This window comes from Neoarius graeffei, chromosome 9 (assembly GCF_027579695.1).
Source record: "Neoarius graeffei isolate fNeoGra1 chromosome 9, fNeoGra1.pri, whole genome shotgun sequence".
Classification (NCBI taxonomy): domain Eukaryota; kingdom Metazoa; phylum Chordata; class Actinopteri; order Siluriformes; family Ariidae; genus Neoarius; species Neoarius graeffei.
Genome location: NC_083577.1, coordinates 24,993,899 through 25,016,264, shown reverse-complemented (window position 1 = coordinate 25,016,264; position 22,366 = coordinate 24,993,899). Strand labels below are relative to the sequence as shown.

Sequence of the window (22,366 nt, the reverse complement as noted above, 5' to 3'; positions counted from 1 at the left end):
GACAAGGAGACGAGTGGAAGACCGCCTTTAACACCCTGTCAGGGCACTACAAGTACCAGGTGATGCCCTTTGGACTCACCAACGCACCAGCTGTTTTTCAGGCCCTAATCAACGACGTCTTGAGGGACATGATTAACCTGTATGTTTTTGTCTACCTCGACGACATCCTAATCTTTTCCAAGACCGTGCAGGAGCACCGCCACCATGTCCGCCAGGTTCTCGAGAGGCTGCTACAGAACAATCTGTTCGCTAAGGCCCAGAAATGCGAATTTCATGTTCCTGAGGTCTCCTTTCTGGGTTTTATTGTACAGACAGGCCAACTCCAGATGGATCCAGCCAAGACCCTGGCCATCTGGGACTGGCCCACCCCCAAGTCCGTCAAAGAGGTTCAGCGGTTATTAGGATTTACTAACTTCTACCGCAAGTTCATCAGGAACTTTAATTCTGTAGCAGCGCCCATATCGGACCTCACCAAAGGGACAGGTGGATCGTATGTCTGGTCTTCTCAGGTGGAAAAGGCGTTCAAAGACTTCAAGCACCGCTTCTGCATGGCACCCATTCTGGTCCTCCCGGACCCTTCACAACCCTTCATCGTCGAGGTGGACGCCTCGGACAGCGGCGTCGGCGCGGTCCTCTCTCAACGCTCGGAAGGAAGGTTGCACCCCTGCACATACTTCTCCCACAGCCTGAGTTCTGCGGAGTTCCGGTATGACGTGGGGGATCGAGAACTGCTAGCAGTTAAACTGGCCCTTGAGGAGTGGAGGCACTGGCTGGAGGGAGTGCAACACCCATTTTTGGTCTGGACGGACCACAAGAACCTGGAGTACCTCCAGCAAGCAAAGAGACTCAATCCATGACAGGCTAGGTGGGCCTTATTTTTCAGTCGGTTCGACTTTACCCTATCATACCGCCCCGGCTCCAAAAATACCAAACCTGACGCACTTTCCAGGCTGTTTGCTCCCACCAACAGGGAGAGTGAAGTTGGTCCTATTATCCTTGTGTCCCGGATTGTGGCCCCTGTCCACTGGGGTATTGAGGAGACCGTCCAACGAGCCCAACGCCAGGACCCCGGTCCTGGGACGGGGCCACCGAGCCTCTTGTACGTCCCACATCAAGCCCAGGCCAAGGTTCTCCAGTGGGGTCACTCATCCCCTCTCACCACCCACCCGGGAGCTTGAAGGACCCTGGACTTTTTGAGAAGCCGCTTCTGGTGGCCTAGCATGGAGAAGGAAGTGAGGTCATTCGTCCTTTCCTGTGAAGTGTGCACCAGAAGCAAGAACCCACGACAGCATCCCCAGGGTCTCCTGCATCCTCTGACCATTGCCCGGCATCCCTGGTCCCACGTGGCAGTCGACTTCATCACGGGTCTCCCTGAGTCACAAGGTAATACTGTCATTTTGGTCATAGTTGACAGATTCTTTAAGGCCTGCCGCTTCATACCACTGTGCAAGCTCCCTTCTGCCCTGGAAACTGCCAAACTCATGTTCACTCATGTCTTCCGAGTTTTTGGTCTCCCACAGGACATCGTTTCTGACCGGGGGCCCCAGTTCTCCTCCCGAGTGTGGCACGGGTTTTGCAAGGTCATCGGAGCCACTGCCAGCCTCTCCTCTGGGTTCCACCCACAGTCCAATGGCCAGATGGAGAGGCTCAACCAGGACCTGGAAACCACCCTGCGAGGCCTGGCTATGGATAACCCGACATCGTGGAGCACCTGGCTGCCATGGGCAGAGTACGCCCACAACACCCTGCAGTCATCAGCCACCAAGCTGTCGCCATTCCAGTGCCAATTCGGGTTCCAGCCACCTCTGTTCTCGGACCAGGAGGAGGATGCGGGGGTGCCCTTGGTCAACCAATATGTGAGACGGTGTCGCAAGACCTGGAGCAAGGTCAGGAAGACCCTCATCCAGACCTCCAGAACCAACCAGACTCAGGCCAACTGCCATAGAAGACCTGCCCACGCTTTCCGCCCTGGGCAGTGGGTTTGGCTGTCCACCAAGGACCTTCCGCTGTGGGTGGAGAACCGCAAGCTTGCTCCTCGCTACATTGGCCCCTTCAAGGTGGTGCGCAGGGTGAACCCTGTCGCCTACCGGCTCCAGTTGCCCCGGACTCTGAGGATCAACCCCACATTCCATGTTTCCCTGTTGCGGCCCGTACTCATGTCCACGTATACCCCTGCCCCTAGGAATCCCCCACCCCCCCGCATCTTCCAGGGTCAGACTGTGTTCACCGTGCATCACCTGCTTGACTCCCGCCGGGTCCACGGCGGGCTTCAATACCTGGTAGATTGGGAGGGCTATGGCCCTGAGGAACGCTGTTGGGTCCCTGCCCGGGACATTTTAGATAAAGGACTGTGCCGGGACTTCCATTCGGCCCATCTGGATCTCCCTGGGAATGTCAGGAGACGCTCCTGGGGGGGGGGACTGGGACTGTTTTGGCCTCTAGAGGCTGCTGTTATGTTTATCATGTCATGGTTGTTTTGGCCTCTAGAGGCTGCCACTGTGTTTTGTGTTTGTCTTGATTGCCTGTTTCCTGCCCTGCCCTGTTCCTTAATGAGTTTGTGTATAAATACCCCTCTGTTTGTTCCCCTAGTCACGGAGTCTTTATGCTATGTTGTCTAGTGCTAGTTTCCTCTGTCCCACGTATCTTGCCTGTTCCCTTGTGTTTTTGATGTTTTTGCTTTCTTTGGACTTTGTATTTTTGATCTTCTGAGCGTTCTGCATTTTTGCCTTTCCTTTTGTTTTTTGGGACTTTGAACCTTTGGATATTTTTATTTTTGGACATCTTCTGAGCTTTTGGATTTTCTTTTTGTTTTTTCCATCGGATTGTATATATTGTAAATAAACTGTTTTTTGATACTCTACCTATGCCTCACGCCTCTGCACTTGAGTCATCCCCCTGGTGGCCTAGTGGGGGTTTGCTGGATTATCACACCAGTGACCAAGGTTTGAATCCCAGCAAAACCCTAATAGTTCACCTTACAGAAAATTTCACATTGCAGCACAGCTTTGGCAGATGTAGATGTACACAACAAAAAAACACACGTGTTTATATGGGCGATAATGTGGCCACATCTATTGGATTTGATAATGTGATGTGGCAGCGGGGGCGTCAGTGGGGGCATGGCCAAGCGTCAGTCTGTGAATGGAGGGCAGAGTCAGGGAAGGTAAGTGGTGGAATCATTGCACCTGATGGGGATTAACCTGTGTTTGTGTGTCTTCCCCAGTGACCATGCCCTTTAAAAGGAGCAGAGAAAGGGAGCTCTCCCCCAACCAGAACATGTGTGTGTGCACGTGCGCGGGGCTGGGAAGTGATAAAAGGCTGAAAAGCTAGCAATAAATAGTTCATTGAGAACTCAGTTCTGGCCTGCCGTGCTTCTGTACTCCACCCACCTGGTCCAATACTACACATGATTACTGCGATATTCAACGAGATGCGTTATATGCATGCGCAGTAGTGAAAAAACCGACAGCCTGACTCATACACGATATGATTCGGACTTCTTCAGTATTTTCCGTCCTGCCGATAAACACATTGATGAACACAGACATGGCACACGCTTAATATGTGGCGGCTTTAGTTGACGGTGTGTCTGAATCTTCGCTTCATATATATTTTTTATTTTCAACTAGCCAGCCGGGCTGGCTAGTGACAGGAATTACCCGCCAAATGACAAATTAAGTCTCCTCAGGCGACCGGACCACCGCGAATTTTGAGCCGTGCTCAGCTAAAAGCAAAAAAGCAAAAAAAAAAAAAAAGACAAGCAAATCTAGATATCATCAACGGACTATTACATATGCACTACGGACTGCGTTCTTCTTCGGGTTCAAACGCGGAATTCTATCTGAAAATAAAATAAGCTTCCTTTTTTCATTTTTAATAAAAGCTGATTGAAGCAAACCTATTTTTTTGGACTCCTTTCTCTCGCTGAAGATCATGGAAAAGAGGAGGTTTTTCCCCAACAATGAATTAGTATACAACCAAAGGAGCTGATTGGCCAGCCGTTACTAGGTGTTACTAGGCAGCAAAACTTGGAACGAAAGGACACGATTGGTCAGTTTTTAAGCAACGAAAGGACATGATTGGTCAGTTTTTGAGCAACAAAAGGAAAAGATTGGTCAGTTTGGGTTCGAAGATTCGCTCGACAAGGGTGACAGCGCTAACCACTACACCACCGTGCCGCCCGCTATTTACTGTATTATTATTTATTATTTTGTTCGGGTTCCTGTCTAAAGTCTTGCTTTAATTTTTCTTTTTACAGTCAATATGTGCTTTTGTGGGCGGCACGGTGGTGTAGTGGTTAGCGCTGTCGCCCGCTAACAGCAAGAAGCGCTGTCGCCTCACAGCAAGAAGGTCCGGGTTCGAGCCCCGTGGCCGGCGAGAGCCTTTCTGTGCGGAGTTTGCATGTTCTCCCCGTGTCCGTGTGGGTTTCCTCCGGGTGCTCCGGTTTCCCCCACAGTCCAAAAACATGCAGGTTAGGTTAACTGGTGACTCTAAATTGACCGTAGGTGTGAATGTAAGTGTGAATGGTTGTCTGTGTCTATGTGTCAGCCCTGTGATGACCTGGTGACTTGTCCAGGGTGTATCCCGCCTTTCGCCCGTAGTCAGCTGGGATAGGCTCCAGCTTGCCTGCGACCCTGTAGAACAGGATAAAGCGGCTAGAGATAATGAGATGAGATGAGATGTGCTTTTGTGGGCAGCATGGTGGTGTAGTGGTTAGCACTGTCGCCTCACAGCAAGAAGGTCCTGGGTTCGAGCCCAGCGGCCGACAGGGGCCTTTCTATGTGGAGTTTGCATGTTCTCCCCGTGTCTGCGTGGGTTTCCTTCGGGTGCTCCGGTTTCCCCCACAGTCCAAAGACATGCAGGTTAGGCTAATTGGTGGCTCTAAAGCAAATGTGAGTGTGAATGGTTGTTTGTCTCTATGTATCGGCCCTGCAATGACCTGGTGATTTGTCCAGGGTGTACCCTGCCTCTCGCCCATAGTCAGCTGGGATAGGGTCCAGCTTGCCTGCGACCCTGTAGGACAGGATAAGTGGCTACAGATAATGGATGGATGGATGTGCTTTTGTTTGTTTTTGTTGACCATGTGGTAGTGTCATGGGTTCTGTTTGTTTTCTATGACTATATGCTTCTGATGCCACCCATTCTACTTTCTGTCTTTGTTTCCTGCCATTTTTGCATGCTCACCTGTTCTTAACTGTTTCTAATTAGTTGTGCTTTTAAGCCCTGTTTAGTGTGCCAGCTGTTTGTAAGTTTTTGCATTCTCTTCTCCATTTTTTTTTAAATTTTAATAATTTTTCTGTAGTTACTGTTATTGTCATTGTTTAGTGGCAGTAACTAACAGTGACAGTCATGGGTCTGGGTGGGCTGGTGGGTATATCCATTTGAGTAATGTGCTTGTGTGTAAATATATTTATGAATGTGTCTGTGTGGTCCATGTCTATGTCTTCTTAACTTATGTTCTCTGAATACCTGCTGCACACCAAATTTCCTTTCTTAAAGGATAATAAATCTGAAACTTGAACTTGAATTCCCTGCCTGTTTGGACTCTGTTTTGAATTTCTCTGCCATAGATTATTTTTGCCTCTTGGATTGTTACCTCTTGCTTGCATTTTTGGATTTAGACTGTTTTCGGTTTGGGCTTGTTTGTCGGATTCTTTGATTAGAACTTTCTGATTCTAAAGCTGTGATGGTCTCTGAGTGGGTCCTTCTCTGACAAAGATCCAAAGACTATTTACTGTTGGATTACTACAGTTGTGGAATAGGACTATTGAATGCTGTATCTTTTATTATTTTCTATTTAGTGTTCGATCTCAAATGCATTAAGAAAGCAAGAAATTCCACAACCTAACTTTTGATGAGTACACCTGTTACTTGAAAAGCATTCCAGGTGACTACTTCATGAAGCTAGTTAAGATAACGCCAATAGTGTGCAAAGAGTCATCAAGGTAAACACTGGGTACTCTGAAGAATCCAAAATATGAAATGTTTTATTTTGATAAAAAAAAAATTGTCAACCACATAATTTGGTATATGTTCCACATGTTAATTGCCATGTGACAATATCACAAACAGAACAGTTATAATGAGGAAAGACAGGAGGACCTAGAACTGAGCCTTGTGGGACACCAGCAAAAAAAAATCTGCAGATTCTCTCCATCAAGAAGCAATCTTTTGTGAAATATTTGAGAACAAATTAAAACAATACGAGCTACAGCATTGTCTGTGAGTTGAACCCTGAACTTTAAGAATTAAATAATATTACTCAAATATAACAATATTTGAATAGTGTTCTGTATGAATGCAGTATCTGATTGCCTCATAACTCATATAATACATTGTCAATTTCTCAGTGGTTCTGCAAGGCCCAATAAATTGACACGCAGTATCACTTCTTATCAGATGCTCTATAGATCACCTATCTGGAAACAATTGATGCACATAAATTGGCAAATCAGTTACAGACAGAAATCAGAGTGTAAGAGAGAAATAAGGAACATGACCGAAAGAGACATTAAGTTAGACATTTGCAGTCATGCAGATCTAGGCTCATACTTTAAATATTGTAGATGAGGTTTATTATAAAGAACTGTGTGTTTGAAGATGGTCATACTCATACTGACCATCACATCTATTCAGATGTTGTTTCAGTACTGTGACCATACTGAAGTCTAATTTATTTGCCAGGCGAGTCATTCCACTGAACATGGCTGAACCTACATTGCTCTCACATAATATTGTGTTCATGTGAAGCCATAGTCCTGGAGGAATCATATTTCATGCCATTCTATTTGGATGTATAAACTGTAGGATGAGTATAAATTTAAAATACAAGCGACTGCATAATTTTAGTATTAAGGCAGATCTTACAAATAAAGGCAAGTATGAAGAAGATGATAGACAGGTTGAACACGAGCTCATCCAGTGCAGAGGCTGTACAACCTTTCAAGACTTGTGTGATGGAGATCAAAGACCTCTATGGAGTATTTCCACTTCCTGGGGACTACCATCACTCAGGACCTCAAGTGGGAGATGAACATCAGCTCTTTCATCAAGAAAGCACAGCAGAAGGAATACTTCCTTTGGCAGCTGAATAAGTTCAATCTGCCAAAGACAATGATGGTGCACTTTTACCCCACCGTCACTGACTCCATCCTCACCTCCTCCATGACTGTCTGGTTTGCTGGTGCCACTGCCAAGGACAAGGAAAGACTGCAGTATATCATTTGCTCTGCTGAGAGGATGATTGACTGCAATCTTCCATCTCTTCAGGACCTGTATGAGTTCAGGACCCTAAGGAGGACAGAAAGGATTGTGGCCAACCCCTCCCATACCAGACACAAACTTTTTGAGACACTCCCCTCCTGTAGGAGGTTGCGGTCCTTAGAACCAAAACCTCACACCAGAAGGGCAGCTTTTTCCTCACTGTGGTGGGCCTCATCAACAAGGTCAGAGTCCCCCACTGACTCTGAACTCACACACACTCCCAGTGCATTACATCTGGACTGCTATTTGCACATTTCATGACAATGTCATGCCATCTTCATTCTGTGACCATTTATTGCACATTCCAGCACACACTGTACAACTTGGACATTTAAATAATCCATTGCACGTACTCTTTATATACGTTGATTTATTTTTTTTAATTGTATATTTTAGATTTCTCCATATTTGCTCTTTATATTTCTACTTTTGTGTCTTTTACTATTTTTCTTTTTTATTTTAACTGTCCCCTCCTAGAACTGCCACCTTATTGTGGTGGAGGGGTTTGTGTGCTTGAATGATCCTAGGAGCTATGTTGTCGGGGGCATTATGCCCCTGTCAGGGTTTCCCAAGGCAGACAGGTCCTAGGTGACAGGCCAGACCAAGAGCAGTTCACCAAAACCCTTATGGAGAAAAAATCGAGGACCGTGACATCGCCCGGTATGGCACAGCCGGGACCCCACCCTGGAGCCAGGCCCGGGGTTGGGGCTCGTATGCGAGTGCTTGGTGGCCGGGCCTTTGCCCATGGAGCCCGGCCAGGCTCAGCCCGAAGAGGTGACGTGGGCCCGACCTCCTGTGGGTTCACCACCCACAGAGGTAGCAGTAGGGGACTGGTGCAGTGTGGATTGGGTGGCAGTCGAAGGCAGGGGCCTTGACGACCTGATCCCCGGACACAGCGGCTAGCTGTTGGGACATGGAATGTCACTTTGCTGGGGGGGAAAGAGCCTGAGCTTGTGCAGGAGGTTGAGAGGTACCAGCTAGAGATAGTCAGGCTCACCTCCACGCACAGCTTGGGCTCTGGAACCCAGCTCCTCGAGAGGGGCTGGACTCTCCACTTCTCTGGAGTCACCCGTGGTGAGCGGCAGTGGGCTGGTGTGGGCTTGCTTATAGCTCCCCAGCTCAGCCGCCATGTGTTGGAGTTTACCCCAGTGAACGAGAGGGTCGCCTCTCTGCGCCTTCGGATTGGGGAGAGGGCTCTTGCTGTTGTTTGTGCCTACGAGCCAAATAGCAGTATAGAGTATCCGGCCTTCTTGGATTCCCTGGGAGAGGTACTGAGGGGTGCTCAGACTGGGAACTCCATTGTGCTACTGGGGGACTTCAATGCTCACGTGGGCGATGACAGTGACACCTGGAGGGGCGTGGTTGGGAGGAACGGCCTCCCCGATCTGAACCCGAGTGGTGTTTTGTTATTGGACTTCTGTGCTAGTCACGGTTTGTCCATAATGAACACCATGTTCGAGCATAGGGGTGTCCATAAGTGCACGTGGCACCAGGACACCTTAGGTCGGAGGTCGATGATAGACTTTGTTGTCGTTTCATCTGATCTCTGGCCCTATGTCTTGGACACTCGGGTGAAGAGAGGGGCTGAGCTGTCAACTGATCACCACCTGGTGGTGAGTTGGATCCGCTGGCGGAGGAGGAAGCTGGACAGACCTGGCAGGCCCAAACGTATGGTGAGGGTCTGCTGGGAACATCTGGCCAAGCACTCTGTTGGAGGTCTTTAACTCCCACCTCCGGTAGAGCTTTTCCCAGCTTCTGAGGGAGGCGGGGGACATTGAGTCTGAGTGGACCATGTTCTCTACCTCCATTGTGGACGCAGCTGTTCGGAGCTGTGGCCACAAGGTCTCCGGTGCCTGTCGTGGCGGCAATCCCCAAACCCGGTGGTGGACACCAGATGGGATGCCGTCAAGCTGAAGAAGGAGTCCTATCGGGCCATGTTGACCTCCGGGACTCCTGAGGCAGCGGACGGGTATTGGCAGGCCAGGCGTGCTGCAGCTTGGGCAGTTGTGGAGGCAAAAACTTGGAACTGGGAGGAGTTTGGGGAGGCCATGGAGAAGGACTATCGATCGGCCTCGAAGAAATTCTGGCAAACCGTCCGGTGCCTCAGGAGGGGGAAGCAGTACTCTGCCAACACTGTTTACAGTGCGGGTGGGGAGCTGTTGACCTCGACTGGGGACATTGTCGGGCGGTGGAAGGAATACTTTGAGGATCTCCTCAATCCCACCATCATGTCTTCCATTGAGGAGACTGAGGCTGATGACTCCAAAGTGGACTCGTCCATTACCCAAGCCGAAGACACTGAGGTGGTTTGCAAGCTCCTCGGTGGCAAGGCACCGGGGGTGGATGAGATCCGCCCTGAGTATCTCAAGTCTCTGGATGTTGTGGGGCTGTCTTGGTTGACACGCCTCTGCAACATTGCGTGGCGGTCGGGGACAGTGCCTCTGGAATGGCAGACTGGGGTGGTGGTCCCTCTTTTTAAGAAAGGGGACCGGAGAGTGTGCTCCAATTATAGGGGAATCACACTGTAAGCGACCCTACGTGTGGGTGGAGCACAGAGGACGGCAGGACAGAGATCAGGTTTTATAAACTGGCTTTATTGCCACACTTTTCAGTCTAACAATACTTTTCACAGAGACACACACACAACTGGCGTCTGGTTCAGGGTTGAGCTTCATCTGCTCTCGCTCTCCCTCCTGATATAGGGCGCAGTCACTGGGAAGACACACAAACAGGTTAATTGCTCTCAGGTGACGTGATTCTGCCACTTACCTTCCCTGACTCCGCCCTCCTGTCACAGACCGGCGCTTGACCACGCCCCCGCTGCCACACACACTTCTCAGCCTCCCAGGGAAAGTTAACTCCAGGGTACTGGAGAGGAGAATTCGACCAATAGTCGAACCTCGGATCCAGGAGGAACAATACGGTTTTTGTCCTGGTCGCGGAACACTGGACCAGCTCTATACCCTTCATAGGGTGCTCAAGGGTTCATGGGAGTTTGCCCAACCAGTCCACATGTGCTTTGTGGATCTGGAGAAGGCATTCAACCGTGTCCCCCATGATATTCTGTGGGGGGTGCTTCGGGAGTATGGGGTTCGGGGCTCTTTGCTAAGGGCTGTCCGGTCCCTATACAAATGGAGCAGAAGTCTGGTTCGCATTGCCGGCAGTAAGTCAGACCTGTTCCCAGTGCATGTTGGACTCTGGCAGGGCTGCCCTTTGTCACCGGTTCTGTTCATAATTTTTATGGACAGAATTTCTAGGCGCAGCCAGGGGCCAGAAGGAATCCTGTTTGGGAACCACAGGATTTCATCTCTGCTTTTTGCGGATGATATTGTCCTGTTGGCTTCTTCAAACCAGGACCTTCAGCATGCACTGCGGCGGTTTGCAGTCGAGTGTGAAGTGGCTGGGATGAGAATCAGCACCTCCAAGTCCAAGGCCATGGTTCTCGACCGGAAAAGGGTGGCTTGCCCTCTCCAGGTTGGTGGAGAAGTCCTGCCTCAAGTGGAGGAGTTTAAGTATCTCAGGATCTTGTTCACGAGTGAGAGAAGGATGGAGCGTGAGATCAACAGGCGGATCAGTGCAGCCTCCGCAGTGATGCGGTCGCTTTACCTGTCCGTCGTGGTGAAGAAGGAGCTGAGCCAAAAGGCGAAGCTCTCAATTTACCGGTCGATCTACGTTCCGACTCTCACCTATGGTCATGAGCTTTGGGTAATGACCGAAAGAACAAGATCGCAGATACAAGCGGCCGAAATGAGTTTCCTTCGCAGGGTGGCTGGGCGCTCCCTTAGAGATAGGGTGAGAAGCACAGTCACTCGGGAGGAGCTCGGAGTAGAGCCGCTGCTCCTCCACATCGAGAGGAATCAGCTGAGGTGGCTCGGGCATCTTTTTCAGATGCCTCCTGGACGCCTCCCTGGGAAGGTGTTCCAGGCATGTCCCCCCAGGAGGAGGCCCCGGGGAAGACCCAGGACACGCTGGAGGGACTATGTCTCTTGGCTGGCCTGGGAACGCCTCGGTGTTCTTCCCGAGGAGCTGGCCGAGGTGTCTGGGGAAAGGGAAGTTTGGGCTTCAATGCTTAGACTGCTGCCTCCGCGACCCGGTCCCAGATAAAGCGGAAGAAGACGAGAGATTTTAACTGTTCAAGAACCAAACACCAAAGCAAATTCCTGGTAAATTCCAAATTCCTTGTGAGAATGTACTTGGCAATAAACACAATTCTGATTCTAAATCTGATTCTGACAGTGAAACTCTGAGCATTCAGACTGGAGAGAGCAACAGCAGCAGCGAAATAAAATGGCTTCTAAGTTTTCAGAGGAGGATTTCTCCTGTATTGTGTGCCGTGAAATCTTCAGGGATCCTGTTATTCTGCACTGCAGTCACAGTGTGTGTAAAGTGTGTTTGCAGCAGTTCTGGGAGACCAAAGGATCCAGAGAATGTCCTCTTTGTAGGAGGCAGTCATTTGTGGCTGAGCCTCCCATAAACCTGGCCTTAAAGAACCTGTGTGAGATTTTCTTATTGGAGAGAAGTCAGAGATCTTCATCAGGGTCTGAAACCGTCTGCAGTCTGCACAGTGAGAAACTCAAACTCTTCTGTCTGGATCATCAACAGCCGGTGTGTTTGGTGTGTCGAGATTCAAGAAAACACACCAACCACAAATTCTGCACCATTGGTGAGGCAGTAACAGACTGTAAGGTAAATAAAATGGACATATGAACTCATGGGTCACATGTGAACAAAAGCTGTTGTTCATAATTATGGCAATTACTTTGTAATCAGTTTAGTTCATCTGAGTTCAAATAATATTTAAAACACAGAGACTCCATGCAGTGTGTTAATTTATTTTAGGAGAAGCTCAAAACTGCACTGAAACCCCTACAGGAGAAACTGAAGATCTTTAAAGACTGTAAACTGAACTGGAGTCAGACTGCAAAACATATAAAGGTTAGAATCAATAACATGGGTTTAATATTCTCATTATATTTTGCTTCATTGCATATTCAGTTATGTTTAATTTGATTTTATCTTCACTGTAGATTCAGGCCCAACACACAGAGAGTCAGATTAAGGAGGAGTTTGAGAAGCTTCACCAGTTTCTACGAGATGAAGAGGCAGGCAGGATCACTGCACTGAAAGAGGAAGAGGAGCAGAAGAGTCAGATGATGAAGGAGAAGATTGAGAAGCTGAGCAAAGACATATCCTCTCTTTCAGACACAATCAAAGCCATAGAAGAGGAGATGGGAGCTGAAGACGTTTCATTGTTAGAAGTGAGGGTCATTTAGTCAGTATTTATGCTGTGAGAAAGTAAAACTTCTTTCCATCATCAGAAACGTCACATTTCAGTGGTGTAAAAATGTAAATGATATCCACTGATATTTGCTTTGTTGTTTTACAGAACTACAAGGCCACAGTGAAAAGGTGAGTGATGTGCTTCCTGTCTCTCTCATTCACTGTGTTTCTGAATCCAAACCCACAGCAACACTGACTCCTGAATGTTTTTGCAGAGCCCAGAGCACACTGCAGCATCCAGAGGAGCTTTCAGGAGCACTGATCCATGTGGCAAAACATCTGGCCAACCTGCAGTTCAGAGTCTGGGAGAAGATGCAGTACACCGTCCAATACAGTAAGACTCTTAACTGTGTGTGTGTGTGTGTGTGTGTGTGTGTGTGTGTGTGTGTGTTGAAAATAAATTGTTTTTATTTCTTTCTGTTTTTCTTCCTTTGTTAGTATCCCTAATGTGGTCATTATCATATGATTCATTTATATACTGTTTTGGAATTATTATTATTATTATTATTATTATTATTATTATTATTATTATTTATTTTTTGTTGATTTTTATTTTTTTATTCACCTTTCATGCTGAACTCATGTAATGTAAGGGAAGTTTTATTTTGAAAAGCTTCTATTTCCATCAGACTGTTCTGTGTTTGAAGTGTGAGCAGAGGGACTGAGTGGAAAAATGGAGCATTTCAGCAGCTTACAAAAGTTTTAGAGTTACAGTTATTATAAAGATTGTTTACATTTGTAATTTAAACACACAAAGGAAAGGACACAAGGCATGTTATTAACTTATTCATGTTTATTAATGAACTTTGTAATTACAGTTATCATTTCTTTTGGTTTTAGCAAATGTTATAGTTCCATGCTAATGTAATGATTAAATTAGATTAGCTCCATCAAAACAGAATGTAAAAAGGTGTGTGTGTGTGTGTGTGTGTGTGTGTTTTCAGCACCTGTAACTCTGGACCCCAACACTGCTCATCCTGAACTCATTGTATCTGATGATCTGAAAAGTGTGAGATGCAGCGATGAGAAACAGAAACTTCCTGATAATCCAGAGAGATTTGATGAATATTGGTGTATCCTGGGATCTGAGGGCTTTAACTCAGGGACACACTGCTGGGATGTGGAAGTTGGAGACTGTACATGGTGGAGTGTGGGTGTGATGACAGAATCTGCTCAGAGGAAGGGGGAGATATTCTTCAGAAATAGAATCTGGCGTGTGGAGGGTTATTATGGTAAATATCATGCAGCTTCTACACCACATACAGCCACTCAGCTCTCAGTCGCACAGAAACTCCAGAGGATCAGAGTGAAGCTGGACTGGGACAGAGGAAAACTGTCATTCTCCGACCCTCTCACTAACACACACTTACACACTTTTACACACACATTTACTAATAAATTACTGCCATTCATGAATGTTTATGGTTCCATAAAGATCCTCCCACTTGAGTGCTCTGTAAGAGTGAATCAGATCAGTTAGCATTCATGTTATTTTATTCCAGTTCATTAATAAAATACTGCAGATTAAAAGATTAGTGTTCTTTGTGTAAGCGTCATCGCCCTCCCCCGGAAACCCTGTATTGACAGAATATCTTGAAATAATGAATTAACTCAAATAATAAGATATCTTAAAATATATTATATACTTTGAAAGTATGAGGAAGTCAAAATAATAAGTGAAATAATCGCACACTGTCTTGAAATAACAAGGTATTAACTCAAAATAATGACTTAGCATTTAATTAAAATCACAAAAGAGTGTTTAAATGCAGAATGAGCTGAAAATATTATTTAATTTTATTGATGTATTTTAAATAGTTTTAAATAAACTGAGAATTTGAAAGCTCATGTATTTACTGTATTTGTACTTGTTAGCGTTTGCTGTTAATCTTGGATGAAATGTTTAGCTGTGTGTGTGTGTGTGTGTGTGTGAGAAACTGTGCAGTGGAGGAGAATTTAAGCTCAAAGTTTCCCTCCACCAGCAGTTTGTGGTTTTGTAAAGATCAGATGGATTTGTATGTTCATGCTGCATTAGGTGATGATTCACAAGTTCAAATCAATTCTGAGTGAAAAAAATTCACTTTGTTCATTCTGATATTAAACATTGTTAATCTGCATAATGGAACAATAATTAAAATATGTACAAATAAATACGTCTGTAATCTGTGTAATGTTTATTATTAATAGTTAAAATGTTAATGATGTGGGCAATTATATATTTGTACAGATGTGTGCAGTGGTTGTTATTTTCATGATTAGTATCAGGGATGTGTTCAGTTTAATGTCTGTGTAAGTGATCACTGAGAGGATGTGGGAGAGAGAGGCAGGTGAGAGAGTCAGTCATTAAAGGTGTTAAAAGCAACAATTTTCTCAATGTTCTCCATCGTCATTTACCTTCAAGTTATATTTAACGATCAAACATTATCCCTGGCTGCTGTATCATGTGGGTCAAAACTGTCTCGTCTCCTTCGACTGAAAACACAAACTCCCACTTCCATGATTCTCAAAAGTACCGACCACATCACATTCACAATCACTCGATTTCACTGTGAAATCTCACACTTGGTCTTTACTCGGGACGTTAGTGAGCTGCTTATTCTGTGTTTGATATCCTGGTTTGTGATCATTATCGAGTCTCTCCCTGTCTATTTGCTCATCACCTGCACTGTGCCTGCTCGATGGTTTTTAAGTTCACTTTGTCCTGACAAATTTTCTGCCTCAAAGTGTTTTAATAAAACCGAACATTTTAACCCAACCTGTATATCCAGAACTGTGCACAAGTCTTTTTTCCCCACACCTTTAATCTGGATTATATTTGATGTGTAATTACACATACGAGTGACAAGTGTCAATTTCAGTTTTACTTTTCTGGCAGTTTCTTCGAGATCCAGACTTGTGTGTGTTGTGTAAAAACAAATCATATATAAAACTGTAGTTTGGCTTCTCACACACATCTGGATGTTTATCCAATGTTTGATTAGTTCAATATTAGTATATTTTATGATTATTTTTTGTAATTTGTTCTTTGGAGGAGGTGGAGTTATACTGTGTGTTTGTCACATGCGATGGAAAAAAAGGTCTCCTATCTCTGCTCTCCTTGTTTCCTCTGAGTGAGAACTGATACATCCATAAAGATTTTATTTTATGGAAGGATGATGGATGCAGGAGCAAGAAATCAAGAAGGCATCAAGTCGAGTAGTGAGATGCTCCTTATAACTTGATCCATAAAGCTTATCAAGGCACAGTATTCCAATGTTTTTCTCAGAAGCCCAGTGCCCTTCACAATTATTGGCACCCCTTGTAAAGATGAGTGAAAAGGGTTAGAAAAAAAATCTACCTTTTAGTGAAATTGCTTCATCTCACGCTGAAAAAAATGAGAAAAATCCAACCAATTATATTTATTCATAAAAAAAACCAAATGCCTCATCAAGAAATAATTATTTTCAAAAAAAAAATGTTCCACAATTATTGGCACCCCTGGAAAGTATTTTGAACACAGTGCAACTGAAGCACGTTTCCCATTTAAATTGTACATTTTTTAGTTGATTGGAGTGTCGGAACTTTCTAGCTGTCATCCATGATTTCCTGAGTCTGTTACGTGACAACAGTTTTTCGAAGTACTCCCGAGCCCGTGTGGCTATATTTGTCATATTAGCATGACAGTTTCCCAGGCAGTGCCGCCTGAGGGCTCGAAGGTTATGCACATTCAACAGTGGTTTCTGACCTCGCCCTTTATGCACTGTGATGTCTCAGAATTCCCTAAAACTTTTCAAAATGTTATGTACTGTAGTTTTTGAAAGAGCTAAATTCTCTGTAATCTTGCATTGAGATTTTTTTGAATGAATAGCAATTCTCTCACAGATTTTGGCACAAAGAGTGAGCCATAACCCATCCTTGCTTGCAAAGACAGCCTTTGGTGCTGCTCCATTTATACCCAATCATGTTAGCAATTAAGCTCCTTATTGTGAAATCTTCCAAAATGGTGTGACTTGAATATCCTATAAACTTTTCAGTCTTATTTTGCCTCCATCCCAACTTTTTGTTTGAGTGTGTTGCAGGCATCAAATTCAAACTTCATTTATATTTACCAAATACAATTAAGTTGGTCAGTAAAACTATTGAAAATCTTTTCTTTGTACTTTTATCAGTTAAATAAAGATACACGTGAATTAACAAATCACAGATTTTTGTTTTTATGCATTTTGGAAAATATCCCTACTTTTCTGGAAATGAGGTTTGTATTTAAAAAAAAAATGTGGAAAATGTTACAACTGATCCCCTTCTATAAAACAGTTAATGCAACAAAATATCAGACAATATTATACAAATATGATGAATAACATTTTCCATACAAAATTGATAAATGTTTTCCATTTATGATCATCAACATCTTACATCAGTTGTAGCACTACAGGATTTGCATCAACTGTGTTATGTAGAGTAAATATTATTAAAAACTATAAATTCACTCAGTACGGTATGTGACTATTTGCCATTGCGCTGTTTCCTGTGGGTGTCTTGGATAAGGTCTGAGGATAAGGTGCAGTATCATTTGCTGTTTATAAGAGCTTATAACTCTTCTGACTGAGATCCAGTTCATCCCACTGATGATTAGAGCATTCTGGGTCTTGTGTCTGAAACTGCAAGATCGACTTGAAATGATTTCTAAAAGTGAAACATTTTCAGTTCAGAAGAGTGAAATTCATCACTGGATAAATTTGTACCAAAATTACAGTTAATTCTCAGTGCTTAAACATAAGTGCCGTGTGCTGCTTCTGATGTAACTGAGGAGTGTAACAGGTCATAATGTGTCTCTCAAAAACTCCTCCTGTTAAGGAAGTGCCAAGTCTAACACGACTGAAGTCCTTCATTAACAGCCTGCAGTGTTCTGCTCTGGTGAGTTGAGGTTTATTCTCAGTTTATGGAGAAATTTGAGTCTCATTTTCAGCACAGTGAAAGGAAGTGATGATTAACTGAACCTACAAAGTCATGTAGGCAGCACGGTGGTGTAGTGGTTAGAGCTGTCGCCTCACAGCAAGAAGGTTCTGGGTTCGAGCCCCATGGCCGGCGAGGGCCTTTCTGTGTGGAGTTTGCATGTTCTCCCCGTGTCTGCGTGGGTTTCCTCCGGGTGCTCCGGTTTCCCCCACAGTCCAAAGACATGCAGGTTAGGTTAACTGGTGACTCTAAATTGACCGTAGGTGTGAGTGTCTCATTTGTTTAACTGGGTTCTCTTTATCTACTTTTATGACTTGTGTGAAAATCTGATGATGTTTTAGGTCATATTTATGCAGAAATGTAGAAAATTCTAAAGGGTTCACATACTTTCAAGCATCACTGTATGTTTCATTTGATTTCCTCTTCACTGTAGATTCAGACCCAACACACAGAGAGTCAGATTAAGGAGGAGTTTGAGAAGCTTCACCAGTTTCTACGAGATGAAGAGGCAGTCAGGATCACTGCACTGAGAGAGGAAGAGGAGCAGAAGAGTCAGATGATGAAGGAGAAGATTGAGAAGCTGAGCAAAGACATATCCTCTCTTTCAGACACAATCAAAGCCATAGAAGTGAAGATGAGAGCTGAAGACATTTCGTTCTTAGAAGTGAGGGTCATTTAGTCAGTATTTATACTGTGAGAAAGTAAAACTTCTTTCCATCACCAGAAACGTCACATTTCAGTGGTGTAAAAATGTAAATGATATCCACTGATATTTGCTTTGTTGTTTTACAGAACTACAAGGCCACAGTGAAAAGGTGAGTGATGTGCTTCCTGTCTCTCTCATTCTCTGTGTTTCTGAATCCAAACCCACAGCAACACTGACTCCTGAATGTTTTTGCAGAGTCCAGAGCACACTGCAGCATCCAGAGGAGCTTTCAGGAGCACTGATCCATGTGGCAAAACATCTGGCCAACCTGCAGTTCAGAGTCTGGGAGAAGATGCAGTACACCGTCCAATACAGTAAGACTCTTAACTGTGTGTGTGTGTTGAAAATAATTTTTTTTTTCCTTTCTGTTTTTCTGCCTTTGTTAGTATCCCTAATGTGGTCATTAGCATAACATGATTCATTTATATACTGTTTTGGAATTATTATTATTTTGTTTATTTTAATTTTTTTATTCACCTTTCATGTTGAACTCATGTAATGTAAGGGAAATTTATTTTGAAAAGCTTCTATTTCCATCAGACTGTTCAGTGTTTGAAGTGTGAGCAGAGGGACTGAGTGAAAAAATGGAGCATTTCAGCAGCTTACAAAAGTTTTAGAGTTACAGTTATTATAAAGATTGTTTACATTTGTAATTTAAACACACAAAGGAAAGGACACAAGGCATGTTATTAACTTCTTCATGTTTATTAATGCGTGGCACGGTGGTGTAGTGGTTAGCGCTGTTGCCTCACAGCAAGAAGGTCCGGGTTCGAGCCCCGTGGCCAGAGAGGGCCTTTCTGTGTGGAGTTTGCGTGTTCTCCCTGTGTCCGTGTGGGTTTCCTCCAGGTGCTCCGGTTTCCCCCACAGTCCAAAGACATGCAGGTTAGGTTAACTGGTGACTCTAAATTGACCGTAGGTGTGAATGAGTGCGCGAATGGTTGTCTGTGTCTATGTGTCAGCCCTGTGATGACCTGGCGACTTGTCCAGGGTGTACCCCGCCTTTCGCCCGTAGTCAGCTGGGATAGGCTCCAGCTGGGATAGGCTCCAGCTTGCCTGCGACCCTGTAGAAGGATAAAGCGGCTCGAGATAATGAGATGAGATGCTCATCAGGCTGGAAAGGTTACAAAACCATCTCTAAAGAGTTTGGACTCCACCAATCGACATTCAGACAGACTGTGTACAAATGGAGGAAATTCAAGACCATTGTTACCCTCCCCAGGAGTGTTGACCAATAAAGATCACTCCAAGAGCAAGATGTGTAATAGTCGGCGAGGTCACAAAGGACCCCAGGGTAACTTCTAAGCAACTGAAGGCCTCTCTCACATTAGCTAATGTTAATGTTCATGAGTCCACCATCAGGAGAACAATGAATAGCAATGGTGTGCATGACAGGGTTGCAAGGAGAAAGCTACTGCTCTCCAAAAAGAACATTAGCAAACTGCAGGCTAGCAGCAAAGATCACATGGACAAGCCAGAAGGCTATTGGAAAAATATGTTTTGTGGACAGATGAGACCAAAATAAAACTTTGGTTTAAATGAGAAGCATTATGTTTGGAGAAAGGAAAAAAACACTGCATTCCAGCATAAGAACCTTATCCCATCTGTGAAACATGATGGTGGTAGTGTCATGGTTTGGGCCTTTTTTGCTGCATCTGGGCCAGGCCAGCTTGCGATCGTTTATGGAACAATGAATTCTGAATTATACCAGCAAATTCTAAAGGAAAAATGTCAGGATATCTGTCCATGAACTGAATCTCAAGAGAAGGTGGATCATGCAGCAAGACAACAATCCTAAGCACACAAGTCGTTCTACCAAAGAATGGTTAAAGAAGAATAAAGTTCATGTTTTGGAATGGCCAAGTCAAAGTCCTGACCTTAATCCAATTGAAATGTTGTGGAAGGACCTGAAGCGAGCAGTTCATGTGAGGAAACCCACTAACATCCCAGAGTTGAAGCTGTTCTGTACGGAGGAATGGGCTAAAATTCCTCCAAGCCGGTGTGCAGGACTGATCAACAGTTACTGGAAATGTTTAGTTGCAGTTATTACTGCACAAGGGGGTCACACCAGATACTGAAAGCAAAAAGTTCACATACTTTTGCCACTCACAGATATGTACTATTGGATCATTTCCCTCAAAATATGTAATATTGGATCTTTTCCCTCAAAAAATGACCAAGTATAATAATTTGTCTCATTTGTTTAACGGGGTTCTCTATCTACTTTTAGGACTTGTGTGAAAATCTGATGATGTTTTAGGTCATATTTATGCAGAAATATAGAAAATTCTAAAGGGCTCAAACTTTCAAGCATCACTGTAACTAGATCACAATACATTCAGTAACAAAGCAAAATACAACAAGTAAATGAAGTGAACAAAAAAAAAATAATAATTCTCACTGTGACTTACCACAAGCATGGACCAAAATACTCCAGATTCATCCAAGTGAAACCGCTAGCTGGTCGCTGCCGTTATCCGACTGCCTGTGATTAAACAGTGTTCTGGTGACCTGGATATCCTATAAATGAAGCTAACTCACCAAGCTAGTGTTCAGGGGTGTGCTGGCCTCGTGGTGGCTGGTTAATGCTAAACTTCATTGCAGCGTAAAAACTGCATGAAAGTGTGCCCCAGACAGGAATATGTGACTCCCAACCAGGATTACCCCCCAAAACAACAAACCTAAATAAGAAAGACAAAATAAACAGTACTCTGATGGAAAGGCAAAGCCTAGCTGGAGCACTCTTCCTTATCAGAGACTGATGAGCTAACTGGCTAAAACGATCAAAAGATGTTCTCACCCGAATGCCACAAGTCTATGATCACGTTTTCACCTGTAATCCCAGATAAGCCGCCACAATTATGTTACGGCAGGCTCATTCCACACCACAACATAATAAAGGGACACCAGAAAGAAAGCAAAAAACACACCACCATATGTCAAGGGAAACATAAGCGAGTGTAAATGATATGTCTGAATGGGTGCAATGAATGCAGTAGTATATAGACCAATGGGGGAAACAGAAGAAAAGAGATAATGAGATAAACAAAGTGAGGTGGGGAAAGAAAAGGAGAAAATAAGCAAAATGCCCATGTCAAAGGAAACTCAATTATACTTCGTTTACACGTAGCCAGGTGTTTATGAAAACGGGTATCTTCTCCTCCCTGTACTAGAAAATAATTCCGTTTACACAATGCTCAAAAACAGCCAGGGAAGGCTGTCAAAAACATGTCAAACAAATAGAAAGCCAACCAGAGATCTGAAAGCCAAGGAGGAGGGACCGTCAGATAACAATGCTAAAACTCCGTTTTCCCCATAACACGGAGAAAACTCCATTTTCCACTATTTACATGCAGACATGAAAACGGAGTTTTCACAAATCTCGACTTTGCCCGGAGTTTTCGAAAGCAGCCGTTTTCAGTGACTGAAACCTCCGTTTACGTGTAAATGATGGGTGCAACTGCATAAATAAATATCCATTTTTATAGATACCCGGCTACGTGTAAACAGGGTCTTAGATGCCTAAAAATTCCCTGCTGTGAGAAAAGGAGGAGAACCCCTTTTATAGCCACACCCCAGGTACAGGTCCGCTCAATATATTAAATCAGCTTAACCAGGTCCAGCCCTGCTCGTGCAATAAATTCTGACTGGAAAAAAGGGAACTGTTGGTTAATTGAAAAATTTGTGGGTTTTTTATTGTATACAAAAACAACAACTTTATTTTGACTGTTTCATGATGTTCATGCTGTTTAAAAAGATCATCTTTTGATTAAAAAAAGTAATTTGCAAAAACTTTGGCAATGCAATAAAATATTCCTTAGTGGATGACAAAAACAATGCTTGAAACGATTCATATATAATATAATATTCTCTCCACATTCACTGGATATGAGCAATTGCACTCTGTTTGGCTACTCTACTACGAGGCTATCAGCTCATATACCATGAGGAGAGAAAAAGAAAATGGCAGCGCATGTTGCTAAACCAATCAAGGACAAAACAAAAGCTCTACTTGAAAACAACCCCCCCCCATACAAAAAAGCAACAAAATATGGAATACAAGTATTTGATGGTAAGAATGCATCTTTTTTTTTCAAGAATTATTATTATAGCATTTTTTCACAAATTGCTACTGTCATTTCACCAGTTTGTTTACATTCTAAGCAGAAATTATTTTGTCGGACA

The 22,366-nt window shown here is 44.3% G+C and overlaps 1 protein-coding gene across 2 annotated transcripts; it reads left to right on the top strand.

Moving 5' to 3' along the window:
* The first annotated feature begins 11,219 nt into the window (after window positions 1-11,219).
* LOC132891169 (E3 ubiquitin-protein ligase TRIM39-like) lies at window positions 11,220-14,156 on the top strand. 2 transcript variants are annotated; one of them, XM_060928636.1, is made up of 7 exons: window positions 11,220-11,426; window positions 11,500-11,949; window positions 12,103-12,198; window positions 12,291-12,521; window positions 12,650-12,672; window positions 12,759-12,877; window positions 13,488-14,156. In XM_060928636.1, the coding sequence occupies exons 2-7, from the start codon at window positions 11,551-11,553 to the stop codon at window positions 14,021-14,023; spliced, it is 1,404 nt and encodes a 467-aa protein (XP_060784619.1). In that variant the 5' UTR covers window positions 11,220-11,426; window positions 11,500-11,550; the 3' UTR covers window positions 14,024-14,156. The 2 variants fall into 2 exon arrangements, with proteins under 2 accessions (XP_060784619.1, XP_060784618.1); XM_060928635.1 differs by having other exon boundaries at window positions 11,220-11,949.
* Window positions 14,157-22,366: the final 8,210 nt, after the last annotated feature.

What these genes read in the sequence shown, in the direction of transcription:
- LOC132891169 (XM_060928636.1), top strand. Translation starts at nt 11,551, where the DNA reads ATGGCTTCTAAGTTTTCAGAGGAGGATTTCTCCTGTATTGTGTGCCGT. An exon ending in AGACTGCAAAACATATAAAG is followed by an intron (nt 12,199 to 12,290) that starts GTTAGAATCAAT and finishes TCTTCACTGTAG; the next exon opens with ATTCAGGCCCAACACACAGA. An exon ending in TACAAGGCCACAGTGAAAAG is followed by an intron (nt 12,673 to 12,758) that starts GTGAGTGATGTG and finishes ATGTTTTTGCAG; the next exon opens with AGCCCAGAGCACACTGCAGC.